The sequence below is a fragment of the Leucoraja erinacea genome, chromosome 16, assembly GCF_028641065.1.
Source record: "Leucoraja erinacea ecotype New England chromosome 16, Leri_hhj_1, whole genome shotgun sequence".
Taxonomy (NCBI): domain Eukaryota; kingdom Metazoa; phylum Chordata; class Chondrichthyes; order Rajiformes; family Rajidae; genus Leucoraja; species Leucoraja erinaceus.
The window spans coordinates 38975649-38991950 of record NC_073392.1 but is presented as its reverse complement, the minus strand read 5'-3'; the positions used below and the strand labels follow the sequence as shown (position 1 = coordinate 38991950).

At 42.7% G+C, this 16302-nt stretch overlaps 1 protein-coding gene across 2 annotated transcripts in view; it reads left to right on the top strand.

Moving 5' to 3' along the window:
• The window catches only part of pparg (peroxisome proliferator-activated receptor gamma), a 116398-nt gene that overhangs the window by 83572 nt on the left and 16524 nt on the right, over positions 1-16302 (top strand). For both annotated transcript variants that reach the window (XM_055648226.1, XM_055648227.1), the window contains exons 2-5: positions 6463-6696; positions 8717-8886; positions 9167-9305; positions 13168-13367. In XM_055648226.1, the coding sequence (XP_055504201.1) occupies positions 6471-6696; positions 8717-8886; positions 9167-9305; positions 13168-13367 (735 nt within the window). In that variant the 5' untranslated portion in view covers positions 6463-6470. The remainder of the gene's footprint in view (positions 1-6462; positions 6697-8716; positions 8887-9166; positions 9306-13167; positions 13368-16302) is intronic.

Below are 16302 nucleotides of genomic sequence, written 5' to 3'. Positions count from 1 at the left end.
AATTCCAGCAAATTTGTCAGGTAAAGATCTCCCCTTCACAAAGCCAGTTTTATCGTGAACTTCTAAGTATTCAGTAAACCTTACCTTTATAATCTATATATAACTGAAAGTGTGTGTGTGTGTGTGTGTGTGTGTGTGTGTGTGTGTGTGTGTGTGTGTGTGTGTGTGTGTGTGTGTGTGTGTGTGTGTGTGTGTGTGTGTGTGTGTGTGTGTGTGTGTGTGTGTGTGTGTGTGTGTGTGTGTGTGTGTGTCTGCGTGCGTGCGTGTCTGCGATCTCTGATTCGGTGAGTCCTCAAATTACCCCAAAACTGTACGCGATAGCACTACAATGTTTGGACCACCATACTCACAATTGTCATGTGGTGGTTTGTATCAAGTTTCGTTCAGAATGATGTTATATTTTACAAGTCATTCACATTTTTTAATTTCCAAAACCCCAATTTGAGAAAAATGTTCTTCCCTCTGCACTGGCACACAGCTGTGACATCACAATGGGATAGTAGCCCAGCTCGCTACAACGTTGCTATCTCAGGAAACTGAGTCCTCCCGGCCACAGCAAGTGCAATTGCAAGCTACAATGTTGTAATCCTTTTTTTAAATATTCCTGGCAGCAAGAATTTTTTTAAAGTTTAATGAGGGATAGTGAATAAAGGGAAATGAGCCACCCCTACGCAGTTGGGGGGCAATGGGTGAATGGTGGAATATTGCGTTGGGGGAACGGCTTCCATTGGGGGGACGGGTGAGTGGTGGAATATTGCATTGGGAACAGGTCGCTTTGGGGGACCAGGCCTCCTGTGGGAGCTATGGGTGAGTGGTGGAATATTGCGTTGGAGGACCAGACCTCCCGTGTGACAGGAATCCCACAGGTCCCATTTGGTCTAGTACATATTACTAAAACTCTCATCTTGTTTGTTATTATGTCTGTCTGTCCGTGTGTGCAAAAAATGTATGTGATAACACTACAATTTACCTTACTCACCATTGTCATGTGTGTTGTGTCAAGTTTTGTTCGGATTGGTGGTATTTTACAAGTTATTGACATTTTAAACTTTACAAAACAACATTTGGAAAAAAAAATTTCCATTTCCACTGGCAGTCAGCAGCGCATGACGGCACAATGGGATATGACGTCACAATGGGATCTCATTTACATAAACTGCATGTCAGCAGTGTTCCACCCCAAAATTACATCACAATGGGATCTCATTTACATTACAAAGTCTGTTTTTAAAAACACAGTAGCGTTCCATTCAGATTGATATTATATTTTACAAGTTATTCACATTTTAAACTTTAAAAAATTAACTTTTCACTTTAAAAACTCAAACTTTTCATTTTAAAACTTGCATGTTACCAAATGACAGAACAGTTGAGGGCTATGTGTGAGTGGGGGAACAGGTTGTGTTGGGGGCGCATTTTAAACTTTACAAACTCAACTTTGACAAAATTCACTGACCGTTAGCAGCTTGTGACGTCACGATGGGATCCCGAATCTCATTTACATAACAGATTGCTCCTTTAGAGGGATAGAGGGAGAGGAGGGGGTAGGGAATGGAAAGGGGTTATGGAGGGAGGGAGTGACTGAGGGTAGGGGAAAGGAGAGGGAGGGAGTGGGGAGGGGAGGAGAGGAGAGGAGGAGGGGGGAAAGAAGAGGGAGGGTGAAGAGGAAGGGTAGGAAGTGCAGGGGATGAGGGGGAATGGAGGAGGATAGGGCTAGGAAGAGGGATGGTGAGGTAATGGAGGAGGGGAGGAAGCAGAGGAGTGTTGGCGGAGGGTGGTGAGGATAATGGAGGAGGGGAATAGTGGACTGAAGAGAGATAATGAGATGCATTCACATTGATCTTATATTTTACAGGTTATTGCCATTTTAAACTTTAAAGACATCGCAGTCGCGCTCCCACTTGCCAGCCGTGCCTGCGCTATTGGGGGAGGGTTGCCGTGACTCGCATCACAACGGGGATCTCTGGTGCACAACGGGAACCCGTCAGCCGCGCCTGCACAGTTGGGGGCTATGGGTCAATGGTGGAATATTGCCTTGAGGACCACCTGGTCTAGTGGACTCTAAAATCTAACCAACCACCAAAGTCAGACTAACTGGCCTAAAGTTCCCACTATTCTGCCCTGCTCCCTTCTTGTGCAGCGGGGTCATATTGGCAATTTCTAACAATCTGGGACCACTCCTGACTCGATTGATTCCTGAAATATCACCATCAATGTCTCCACAATCTCTAATGAGCTAATCCCATTTACCTGCATTTGGCCCATGTCCCTTTCAACTTTTATTATGCTTGCACTTGTAAATGCCGTTAAATCCTCTAATTGTACTTCCTTTGCCACTTTCTCTGGCATCTCCTTCCATACACCCACCACCATCTTTGGAAAAACGTGTCTCTCAGATCCCCTTGATATATTTCCCTTCTCGCCTTAAAACATCACCTTAGTTTTAAACCCCCCCTACACTGGGACACGACAATCCATCTTATCTTTGGCCCTCGTGATTTTTGAAATATAATGCTGCCTGAATTATACACGTTGTCAAAATGTCCATTCAGTTTCAGTTTTATTTCGCAGCCATGTTTGACCCTGACAGACAGGATGTTACAAGCCTTTGAAAGATGGTAATGTCTTCACTTATCAAAGCAGTTGTAACTAATCTAGTCTATTACATAACTAGACATTAATGGGACACTGAATTTGTACTATTGGGTCTCAATAAATAATCTGGAGGCATTTCAAAATCCAGGAAATCAAGTAAGCAATTTAAATCCAATTGAATAAACCTGCTACAAAATATGCTCTCTGACTTCTACCGTCTAGAATGACAAACGGAATGGGCATCACTCCAAGTGTCCCTTCAAGCTTCAAGTGTTCCTTAATTGGAAATAAACCAATGCTGCTTCTTGAAGGCTGCTTCAACATCCTGGAATTTATTTGATGACAATACAGTTAGATTACCTTTGGTAAAAAAACTAATTGGTTTATTTGTAGACTTTATTACAGCAAGGCATTTGACAAGGTTCCACATGGAAGCTTAGATCGCATAGGGTCCAAGGAGGGCTAGCCGACTGGATAGAACATTGGCTTCATAGAAGGAAGTAGAGAGTGATGGTGGAAGGTTGGTTGTCGGACTGGAGGCCTGTGACTAGTGGTGTGCCTCAAGGTTTGGTGTTGGGTGTTGTTTCCCATTATGCCAATGATTTAGATGAGAACATACAAGACATAATTAGTAAATTTGCAGATGACACTAAAGTATTGTAGATAGTGAAGATGGTTGTCAAAAATTGCAGCAGGATCTTGATTGGTTGGCCAGGTGGTCTGAGGAATGGTCGTTGGAGTTTAATACAGAGAAGTGTGAGGTGTTGCATTTTGAGAAGTCTAACAAGAACAAGAGTTACACAGTGATTGTCAGGCCTCTGAAGAGTGTTGTAGAGTAGAGGGATCTCGGAGCACGGGTACATAGTTCCTTGAAAGTTTTGTCAGAGGTTGAGAGGGTGGTCAAGAGGGCTTTTGGCACAGTGGTCTTTACCCGTCAGTATAGAAGTTGGGTGGCCATGTTACAGTTGTACAAGACATTTGTGAGGCCACATTTAGTGTATCGTGTACAATTTTGGCCACCTCGCTATAGGAAAGATGTTGTTGAGGGAGAGATGTTGCAGGGAGAGGTTGAGCAGGCTAGGACTTTATCCCTTGGAGCGCAGGAGGAGGAGTGATCTTATAGAGGTGTATAAAATCATGAGAAGAATAGATCAGGTAAATTCACAGAGTTATTCAGAGTAGGGAAATCAAGAATCAGTGGACATAGGTTTAAGGTGAGGGGTGAAAGATTTAATAGGAATCTGAGGGGCTATTTCTTTACACAAAGCGTGTTAGGTCTGCGGAACGAGTGGTACAATCACAATGTTTAAAAAACATTTGGACAGGTAGTCAAGTCAAGTCAAGTTTATTTGTCACATACACATACGAGATGTGCAGTGAAATGAAAGTGGCAATGCTCGCGGACTTTTGTGCAAAAGACAAACAACAAAACAACCAAACAAATTATAAACACAATCATAACACACATATTCTTTTACATAATAAATAATGGAAGGAAAAACGTTCAGTAGAGTTAGTCCCTGGTGAGATAGGCATTTACAGTCCGAATTGCCTCTGGGAAGAAACTCCTTCTCAACCTCTCCGTTCTCACCACATGGCAACGGATAGGTACATGGATAGGATAGGTTTAGAGGGATATGAGCCAACGAGGGCAGAAGGAACCACTGTAGATGGGGCATGTTGGTCCGCATGGGAAAGTTGGGCCGAAGGGCCTGTTTCCATGCTGTATGACTCTAATTCTATGGTTCAAGAAAGGTATTCGGAACTCCCCTATCAAAAGTAAATTGTGGCCCAACAACAGTGAAAAAAGAGTTCAATATTTCCGAGGATGACGTACTACCTGGACGTGTTTCTGCATATTGTTGCCAGTGTAGGTGGGAGAAGTTGTGGAGTTGGGGTATGCCGTTGAACTAACCTGGCATGCTGGTGCAATGTGTCTAGATGCTGCAGCTGAAGTAGTCTTGTGGTGAACAGAGTGAATGTTTGAAATGGTGAACTGATTCACGTTTGCAGAGTAGCGTTGAATTTAAAAAATCCAATTTTATGAAGTTGCTCACTTCAAATTTTCCTAAAGCATGTTCCGATTCATATCTTAGTGCTCACCCGAATTTTCAGACATTAATTTTAAGTGGTAGTATTATATAACATTACAGTTTAAATGTATTTACTGTATTTGAAGTCAATCCACTTTGGAGACCTAACGTACCTAATTTCATAATGGAACAAATTTACTTTGCTAATTTATGTAAGCGCATTAAGTTTAAATTTCTTTTTGCTTCAACCTTTTTGGGTGGCATGCTGTAAATGTGAAGGGTAGACCATTGACAGCACTTTCTGAAGTTTCATCTGTTCATGCTTCAGGAACAAAGTGGCAGCTGCCTGAAACTCCTAGTCCTAGAAGGACATTTCAATGCCTGAAGGTTATGCTGATGGGATGCAGTGAGTCAAAGGAAGAATTTGTGCTGAGTTTAACTCCACAAATGTTAAAAATCTGCAAATGAATAACATATCTGTTGGAAATGTGATCACTAAATACTTCAATTTCGTAAAGTTTGCATTTATAGCTGTTTTGGCTGTATAATTATTACACAATATTTTTACATGCTTTAAATCATGTTATTGTTGTACACTTTTATGCTGAAAGAGCATAATTCATAAGGCATGTATTGTGCAATCTATTATAGCTGATTGCACCAATAAGGGAATCATTATTTGCACGAGATTTTAGATATCGTATTAACATCTGGGCATACAGTTTTCTGCAGTTGATACTAGAGAAAATATGTTTTTATATTTGAAACACTAATTGGGAAAATCTAACTAATCATTCCAATGTGAAGATATGTACTTTTAAATGTATTCAAGAATTTACTTACATTTTGGCTAATTTTGAAGAAAGCACTGATTATCTGATGATTTATTAGTGTCGATGCACAAGCCATTTAAAAAAAATCCAGAGATAAAAAAAGAAATTGATATTTTTTTCCTCTTTGTGCCAAAGCACATCTGAGGTTAACACAGGAATGACAAAAATAGGGTCTAGACAGGTGGACGGATTTTTTTTGCAAAACTCAGTTGTCTTGTTAGACATGGTTTAGAAGCAGTACTGAAAGATTAAAGGATGATATTTCACATGCTTCATGAACAGTTTCACAGCAGTTACTATGCTAATTTCATCTCATCTGGTTTTGCAGCAGTTTTGCTCTGTAGTAAATGATGCAACAGAATGTGACAAGCGTGTAAGAGCAGAAATTAGTCTTGAGCTTTCAAAGCTGCCAACTAGTGCAAGGAACGAGAGGTGTAGGAATAAATTGAAATCGGTGATCAATGGGCATAATTTGGCAGGGTTGATCCTTATAGACAGTGTGCTCGATATGGAGAGATGTTTTTGAACTGAAGAGAGGACAAAACTGAAGAAGGGTCTCGACCCAAAACACCACCCATTCCTGCTCTCCAGAAATGCTCCCTGTCCCGCTGAGTTACTCCAGCATTCTGTGTCTATCTTCGCCGTGAAATACAGGATTATTTACCAAATGTTAAGAATAATTCTCCTCCTTCAATATGCTATACATCATTTGAAATATTTTACTTCATACTCTGTTAAATGTTATTTTTTCTGTTGCAATATTGACTGTACTTCTTCTGCTTGTGTATGGCGTGCACAGCCTAAAGTTATAGGACAACTTGTTCTATTCGATCTTATTTGATTGTGCACGCCGTTGATTGCATTTGTCGAAACAGGGCGGACCACGTGAATGTTGCAATCTCCCACCCCATTGACTGTACTAGTTTGGGTTACACAAGAATCCAAGCAGGATTCCTTAAAACAGTTGCAATAAATCTCCTTTCTCTTTTTTTCCCCTGCAGAATAAAGAATGGTGGATACCCAATTACCTTTATGGCCCATCAGCTTTGCTATGGGTACAATGGACCTGTCGGACCTTGGCAACCATCCTCATTCCTTTGATGTGAAACCCTTTGCTACCGTGGACTTTTCCAGTGTTTCTCCAGTCCATTATGAAGATCATGCAGCAACCTCTTTAAGAATTGATGAGGCATCCTCTGACTATAAATATGATGACATATTTCAGGACTACCAAAGTAAATTTTATTTGTATTTTATTTTTTGCTACAATCCTAAAGAAAACTAGCTATTTAATGAGTTTTACATTTCCTTAAAGTATTGAGTAACAGCGTTTGAATTCATATTATAAATAGTGTGCATGTAAGCAAAGGCCTTGTCTTTGTTGATGATTTCATTAGAATAAACCAGGGCTGCCAATATTGGGTGAGAGTTGGGAGTGAGAAATTGTGAGAGACCAAGCCCGAGGGAGTATAGTGACCAGGGGGGGGAGGGGGGAGGAGGAGGAGAGTGTCCCCCTCCCATTGGCATGGAACATTTGCATTTTTCAGCTTGAAATTGTGCAATATGGTGCATACTGTAGCAAGTCTTTTAACTTACACTTGAATGCAATATATATGCTTTAAATTGGATTGGAGCGTTTTTGAAAGGGGGGAGGCTGTGCGATCACTGATCACTGGCCTTGGGGGTACCCGGTGAGGGAGTGGAGCAACCGAGTGGGGAGAGGGTGTGGAAGAAGGGTGTCCCCCCCCCTCCCAGGGTAGGAACATTTTGAAATTTGATGTATTAAAATCATGTTTTAGTGCACTGTAGAAGTATGATTTCAATGTTTTTTGTATGAAGTATTTTTAAGAGGTAATTTTTTAAGGGGTAACTTTATCCGCACAAAGGGTGATGGGTGTAATTCCACAGATTCACAACTCTCTGCGTGAAGAAAGTTTGTTCTCATCTCAGTCCTAACTGCCCCCCCCCCTTTATTCTTAAACTGTGACCCATGGTTCTGAACGCCCCCAACATCGGGAACATTTTTCCTGCAGTTACAGTAAGTGAAAATCTAGCAGGCAAGCAGGATGCTTTCTCTAACCACCCCCATTTGAAGTCCACTATCTTCCACCGTATCTACCCAGTGCTTGGTACTTACTTCCACCAACCACTGGTTGTCCTCCAGGATGCACCGAGCCGCAGCCTGGTCCATGCCGGTCACCTGGGCGAATTCGGCACAGAGACTCTCACGGCAGCGGCGCAACGCTTCGACACCTCCAACGGCCCGGGACTCTTGCACTGAGGCTGCTCCATGGCCGGAGCTGCAGTGAACGACTCGCCAGCCCGGAAAACACTCGCCAGCCCCGCTCCCCGTCCGCATCTGTCCCCGCCGCTGCTGCCGCTTCCAACACCCGCGGCCCATGCAGTTGATATGAGTTTTGAAATTTTCGTTGATCACAGAATTTCTCACAACAGAGCGAGAAAAATTTGTGATCAGCGTGAGAATTTGGTGAAATGCGTGATTCTCACGCTCAATGCATGGGAGTTAGCAGCCCTGCCTCTCTATCCCCCTCTCCCTCCCTCTCTTCTCTCTCTCCTCTCTCTCTCCACCTCTCTTTCTCTCCCCTCTCTCTCTCTCTCTCTCCCACTCTCACTCTCATCCCTCTCTCTCCCTCCCTTCCCTCTCTCCCCCTCTCTTCTGCTCTCTCTCCTCTCAACCCCCCTCTCTCTCTCCCCCCTCTCTCTCTCCTCTTTCCCATGTCTCACCCCTCTCACTCTCTCTCGCTCCCTCTCTCTTCTCTCTCTCCCCTCTCTCTCCCTCTCTCTCTCCCTCTCTCTCTCCCTCTCTCTCCCCCTCTCTCCCTCTCTCTCTTCCCCCTCTCTCTCTCTCCCTCTCTCTCTCTCTTCCCCTCTCTCTCCCTCTCTCCCTCTCTCTCATCCCCCTCTCTCCCTAACCCTCTCTCTCATCCTCTCTCCAAGTCGCTCCAGCTTTTTGTGTCAATCTTAGGTCCATTTTAGGGTTGGCTGGGATAACCTACAAGGAGGAAAAGGGAATATAGGGACACACAGACAAATTCAAATGAGCAAAAATGGGAAGAGGCTCAAGTGGAGCATAAACTCTGGTTGGGGACAATGGGCACTTGCTGTTCCTTTGCTGGGCATCCTGTAGAATTCTGTATTTCACTGTGTTAACTGTGAATTTAAAGCTCAAATTTATCTGATCAATGAGACCGCACTTGTGAATTTTGACTGAAAAAGTGATTTTTCGACACACAGGCACTATTAAAGTTGAACATACTTGCTTCAATGAAATATCAGGGAAAGGATTAGCACTTTCAAAACTGCACGAGGATTCATCAAATTCTGTCTTGTCTATCGAGTGCAGAGTGTGTGGAGACAAGGCTTCAGGTTTCCATTATGGGGTCCATGCTTGTGAAGGATGCAAGGTACCATAATACACTTACCCTTTGCTCATCTATCAGGTTAAATAAACATTTGTTTAAGCTACCCTGTATTGAGTATTTGATCTTTTACACACTCAGTTATAAAAGTAATTAGAAATATTGTATGAATCGACACTTTATTTACGTATTGCAGAGATCCGTGCATGAAAAATAACCAGAAATAAGAAAATAAACAATTCAACTTCTTCCTTAGGTTAATTTATTCAGTTTATCGTTGTATATTTTATCCTATGATATGAATTTATGTATTGATTTGTGACAGGGTTTCTTCCGGAGAACGATACGGCTGAAGTTGATATACGATAAGTGTGACCTAAACTGTAGGATTCAGAAAAAAAACAGAAATAAATGTCAGTACTGCAGATTCCAAAAGTGTCTCACAGTTGGCATGTCGCATAACGGTGAGTGTGTGTGGAAATCTCTCTCTCTTGCTCAATCCCTCTCTCCCTCTCCCCCCCATGAAGTTCCCCTCATCAAATCCCTCTCCCTATATTCAAGGTGTCTCCCTTTCCCTTTCCACAAAATGCTGGACTAACTCAGCAGGACAGGCAGCATCTCTCCCTCTCCCCTCCCTCCCCTCCCCTCGATTCGGGTTCCCTCCCTCTCCCTCTCCCTCTCCCTGTCCCTCTCCCTTTCCCTCTCCCTACCCCTCTCCCTTTCCATCTCCATTTCCCTCTCCCTCTCCCTATCCATTTCCCTCTCCCTCTCCCTCTCCCTATCCCTCTCCCTCTCCTGGTTCTCCCTCTCCGTCTCCCTCACCCCCCCTTTGAATAGTTTTTCTCTCAACTCTCTCTCTGCTCCAGCTCTTTCTGTCAATCTTAGGTCTCTTTCTCTCCGTCTCTCTCTCCTCTCTCTCTCTCTCTCTCTCTCTCTCTCTCTCTCTCTCTCTCTCTCTCTCTCTCTCTCTCTCTCTCTCTCTCTCTCTCTCTCTCTCTCTCGGGCACTCTGTCTCTTTCTCTCTCTCTCCTCTCTCTCTCTCTCTCTCTACAGCTGCAACCTGTCTTTTTGAGCATTATATTCACAAAAGCAAACACACCATATGCTTTATTTACCACTATTCATCGTATTTCAAGAACTTGGTAAAAAGATATCCATACATTCTGGCCTAACCATTATCTCCATAAAGTCAGATCATGGATAATTGCTACTTTACTCGAATTCCATCTGTCAAACTGATTTATCAGAACTAAGAACATCACGGGCACATGTCACGTTTGCAACTTTGAACTTTTGTAGTGCTCATAAAGACCCTGCATGGCAAAAGAATGATTCAACTGCTGTTTAATGGATTTGTGCGTGCACAATTATAGGGGCTGTCCCACTGTGGCGATCTAATTGGCGAGTTTAGAAGAGTTTAGGAGATTGTGGAAAAGTGTCATGTTGAAGACCTCCTTCGACTATGTGGCCCCTGTATTTGGAGGATTTTCGGGATGATTGGACACTGAATAGTAGAGAGTGAAGCCGACCTCCTTCGACCTCCCTTCGACTTCCCTTCGACTATGTTGAAGACTATCTTCGACTACCCTCGATTACCTACGACTAACATGCAGACGTACTACGACCTACCTCGACTAAACCTACGAGTAAAAAAAATTATTGATTTTTTCCATGGCGACCTTTTTTTTACTCGCGGGCATTTTTCAGCATGTTGAAAAATACACCGCGACCGAGCTGAGGCCTCGAGTACGCGGGGACGACTCTCGAGCATAAAGGAGAGTTACGGAGGCCTCCTACGACCTTGAGGCGACCATGCTTGCTGCGAGTATGAGTCGAGGGCAAACTCTTCTAAACTCGCCAGTTAGGTTGCCGCAGTGGGACAGCCCCATGACTGCTACAGCTACTGTTGATATGATTATAACATATAACAATTACAGCACGGAAACAGGCCATCTCGGCCCTACAAGTCCGTGCCGAACACATTTTTTTCCCCTTTAGTCCCACCTGCCTGCACTCATACCATAACCCTCCATTCCCTTCTCATCCATATGCCTATCCAATTTATTTTTAAATGATACCAATGAACCTGCCTCCACCACTTCCACTGGGAGCTCATTCCACACCGCTACCACTCTCTGCGTAAAGAAGTTCCCCCTCATATTACCCCTAAACATCTGTCCCTTAATTCTGAAGTCATGTCCTCTTGTTTGAATCTTCCCTATTCTCAAAGGGAAAAGCTTGTCCACATCAACTCTGTCTATCCCTCTCATCATTTTAAAGACCTCTATCAGGTCCCTCCTTAACCTTCTGCGCTCCAGAGAATAAAGACCTAACATATTCAACCTATCTCTGTAACTTAGTTGTTGAAACCCAGGCAACATTCTAGTAAATCTCCTCTGTACTCTCTCTATTTTGTTGACATCCTTCCTATAATTGGGCGACCAAAATTGTACACCATACTCCAGATTTGGTCTCACCAATGCCTTGTACAATTTTAACATTACATCCCAGCTCGACTATACTCAATGCTCTGATTTATAAAGGCTAGCATACCAAAAGCTTTCTTTACCACCCTATCTATATGAGATTCCACCTTCAAGGAACTATGCACGGTTATACCCAGATCCCTCTGTTCAACTGTATTCTTCAATTCCCTACCATTTACCATGTACGTCCTATTTTGATTTGACCTGCCAAGGTGTAGCACCTCACATTTATCAGCATTAAACTCCATCTGCCATCTTTCAGCCCATTTTTCCAAATGGCCTAAATCACTCTGTAGACTTTGGAAATCCTCTTCATTATGTGACCAGTTGACTACAATGCAGTCAGCGCCAAATTCATTGAATGTGGAATGTAGGCACATTTAAAGAGGACTTCATAGTTTTCTCCATTCCCACGCACCACCCAACTGCAAATGATGCAATTACCCCTCCAGCCAAGTGGACGAAATTCAAACATGAGGTAACCAGTTGAAAGACAAGTATTTTAAACAATTTATTTGCCATATTTGAATACTAGATACTTTATCTCTCTACTTTAACATTCCCCACAGCGGGACAGTTGATTCGAGATCTGCCTGCACATTTTGTCCTACACGTTTACACAGTAACACTTGGAGGAGCTGAGGAACAAATACATTGACTGCCTGCCCTCCAGGGATATGAAGGAAGGATGGGATGGGATACATTTAAAGTGGTTAGGTCAGAATTTATGGATATCTTTTTACCAAATTCTTGATCTTTTGAGAACAGAAATAAATCTATATGGTGGTATGCTTGCCTTCATCAGTTAGGGCAGTGAAGATAACAGTCAAAAAGTCAGGTTGCAACTTTAGAAACTCTGGCTGTGCTGAATTTGGAGTATTGTGTGCTGTCTCATTGTACCATGCTCAGTGCAGAAGAGATACTGTCTAGATTCAACGTTATTAGCGTGATAAACTTGGACTGTGTTCTCTGGAGCATCAGAGGCTGAGTGAAGATCTAATAAAAGTGTACAAAGCTGTGAGGGGCATAGATAGGGTAGACAGTCAGAAGTGATAGGTCCCTACAATGCACTGTCAGAGATGGTGATAGAAGTAGATATGACTGAGAACGGTGTATATGTCGGGATATGGATCAGGTGCATGTGGAAGGATTAGCAAGAAAATAGGAATTTAAAGATTAGATATTTCTGGATTATTACATTTTAATTTTGGAAATAGTAGTGAAAATGTATCAGAATTGAAATAATATTTCAAGAATAAGCATTTATTAATGTGTATTTGGAGGACTATCTCAATGTATCCATCATCGGATTTCTTTCCAAGACCATTGCATTGGGGAGGGCAATAAGCCTGTAAGGCAACAGTAAAAACGATACAAATTTATGATATGATAAACATCCCTTGCACCCTCCAAGTCAGGGTTAGCAATTAATCGGTAAAAACCATCTTACTGAAACACAGGAAAGGTCTTGTTTATTTTGTAAAGTAAAATAGATCTAGCAAAGAAAAGTAACATATAGACTCCCAAGAACAAATTTGAACTGCGTTGAAAATGATCATCCATAGTATTATATTTTCTTCTATTGAATAAACAAATAATGTTGAGCCCAAAGGATTTTAGCATGACTAAAGGATTTCAGTCTGAAGAAGGGTCTCGACTCGAAATGTCACCCATTCCTGAGATGCTGCCTGTCCCGGCTGAATTACTCCAGCATTTTTGTGTCTATTTTTGCATGACTGGTCTGTTTCAATGTTATTACTTGTTTCCTTCTGAACATGATATACTGCAACTTAGAGAAATTACTTTGAAACAAAATGTTCAGTTGTTATTTATTTAATAGCAATTAGATTTGGAAGAATGCCACAGGCTGAGAAGGAGAAGCTCCTGGCTGAAATCTCCAGCGATACTGATCAACTGAACACGGTCTCTGCTGATCTCCGAGCCCTTGCCAAACACATGTTTGAATCGTACATTAAGACTTTCCCTATCACAAAAGCGAAATCTCGTGCAATCATGGCAGGAAAAACAGGGGACAAATCGGTAAGTGGCTGATCAGTGTTTCTGTTGGGTAAAAGGAATGAAAAAACTAATGAACTATGCAAAGTCAAGAGTGTTTTATTGTCATGTGTCCCAGATAGAACAGTGAAATTCTTACTTGTAGCAGCACAACAGAATATGTAAACATAGTACACTGTAAACAATATAATAAACAAAAAAAAAGTATAGTGTGTGTGTATATATATACACTTACTCACAAATACACATGTGTACAGAATACGCACACGCACACATATGTACACACAAAATACAAAAAAACAAAAATAATGCAATAATAACAATAACAGTTCTGGGGCTGTAGTGTTTAATAGCCCAATGGCTGTAGTGAAGAAGCTGTTCCTGAACCTGGACGTTACTGTACCTTCTTCCCAATGGCAGGGGTGAAATGAGTGTGTGGCCAGGGTGGGGGTGTGGGTCACACATTGCTTTTGTGTTGCAATGTCAACTTGTACATCTTAAATGTGCGGTTAATTCATTCACAATCTGTGGGGATGTACCCCTGATTTCTGGATTCCCAACTAATGATGAGTCCTCATATTTTGGTTCGTATCTATTTATTGCTTGGGATCTTGACTTTCCTGGCAAGCCAACTGCTATTGCCCAACTCTTAACTCACAGGTCTGAGAGGTGCTGTTATTACTAGGCAAGCAACTGCAATGCTGCAACCATTGTTCAATGTTTAGGTTGGTGGATGGGATACCAATTTAATGGGCTGTTTTGTCCAGAATGCTGTCGAGTTTCTTGAGTTGCACATGCCCTGGCACTGCTACCTTGTGGATCTAATTAGTTTAGTTTAGAGATGCAGTGCGGAAACTGACCCTTCGGCCCACTGGGTCCACGCCGACCAGCGATCCCGACACATTAACACTACCCCGCACACACTAGGGGCAATTTTACATTTACACCAAGCCAATTAGCCAACAGACCTGTACGTCTTTGGAGTGTGGGAGGAAACCGAAGATCTCGGAGAAAACCCACGTGGTCACAGGAAAAATGTACAAACTCCGTACAGACAGCGCCCGTAGTCAGGATCGAACCCGGGTCTCCGGCGCTGTAAGGCAGCAACTCTACCGCTGCACCACCGTGCCACTCTATGAGATGTCAGGCGCTGGATCATATGCTGGCAGATACCTAGCATCTTCCCTGGTGTTCTAGCCACAGTATCTACTGTAGGTGGTGATCCCATTGAGTTTCCGTTCATTCCACACACACACTGCCCATAGGATGTAAATGATGTAGAGCAAGACAGTGATAATGCCATTTAATGTCAAAAATACGTGGTTAGGGGTGGAAGGCTTTCAATGTTGGGTGAGCGTTACTTTTCGAACATCGGCGTTTAATGAATGAGGGCGTAGACAGGTTTAGTAGCTGAGTTCGTGCAAATGAAATTGAACTTTGATCTGTTATAACTGGTTAATTATATCCTACAGCTGGAAGGGTTCTGACCCAAAACGTTACCTATTTCTTTTTCTCCAGAGATGCTGCCTGACCCTCTGAGCTACTCCATCATTTCTTTTCTCTCTTTGACTGAAACTCCAATTGCGAAGTCCTGTATTCTTTAGAAATATTCTATAGTTAGTAGCACTAAATGGGGTGGCCAGACATTGTCAGCTCTTCATAGTATCATACAGTCATAGTGATACAGTTTGGAAACAGGCCCTTCGGCCCAATTTGCCCACAACGGCCAACAACGTCCCAGCTACACTAGTCCCACTTGCCTGCGCTTGGTCCATATTCCTCCAAACCTGTCCTATCCATGCACCTGTCTAACTGGCTCTTAAACAATTTGATAGTCCCTGCCTCAACTACCTCCTCTAGCAGCATGTTCCATACACCCACCACCCTTTGTGTGAAAAAGTTACCCCTCAAATTCTTATTTAATCTTTTCCCCTTCACCTTGAACATATGTTCTCTGGTCCTCGATTCCCCGACTGGGCAAGAGACTCTGTGCAGCTACCCGATCTATCCCTCTCGTGATTTTGCATACCTCTATAAGATTATATATATACACCTCATGCTCCTGTGCTCCAAGGAATAAGAGTCCCAGCCTACTCAACCTCTCCCTATAGCTCACACCCTCTAGTCCTGGCAACATCCTCGTAAATCTTTTCTGAACTCTTTCAAGTTTGGCAATATCTTTCCTATAACATGGTGCCCAGAACTGAACACAATATTCTAAATGCGGTCTCACCAATGTCTTATACAACTGCAACATGACCTCCCAACTTCCATACTCAATACTCTGACTGATGAAGGCCAAAATGCCAAAAACCTTTATGACCACCTTATCTACCTACGACTCGACCTTCAAGGAACCATGTACCTGCACTCCCAGACCCCTCTGCTCTACAACACTATCCAGAGGCCTACCATTTACTGTGTAGGTCCTGCCATGTTCGACGTCCCAAAATGCCACAGCTCACACTTCTCGGTATTAAATTCCATCAGCCATTCCTCTGCCCACCTGGCCAATCGATCATGATCCTGCTGCAATCGTTCACAACCATCTTCACTATCTGCAAAACCACTGACTTTTGTATCATCAGCAAACTTGCTAATCTTGCCCTGTACATTCTCATCCAAATCATTGATGTAGATGACAAACAGTAATGGGCCCAGATGTCCCTTGATGTCTCTTCAATGTCCCCTTTTCCCAAAGATCTAAGGGGAATGTATCAATGGTGGGCAACATTCACCTTGACTCATTTCCGAATGTAGGTTAGTTCCAACCAACTGGGGCTTGCTCCAGGTCTATTAAACCCCTTGGCTGTTTGCAAAAGTACTTCTAACTCCCTGGGCATGTTTGAATGTACAGTTTAGTTTCAGTTTAGCTTATTGTCACATGTATCAAGGTACAGTGAAAAGCTTGTGTTTGCTTGCGAACCAGTTTCTGAGTGTAATTTAAATATTTTAGTTA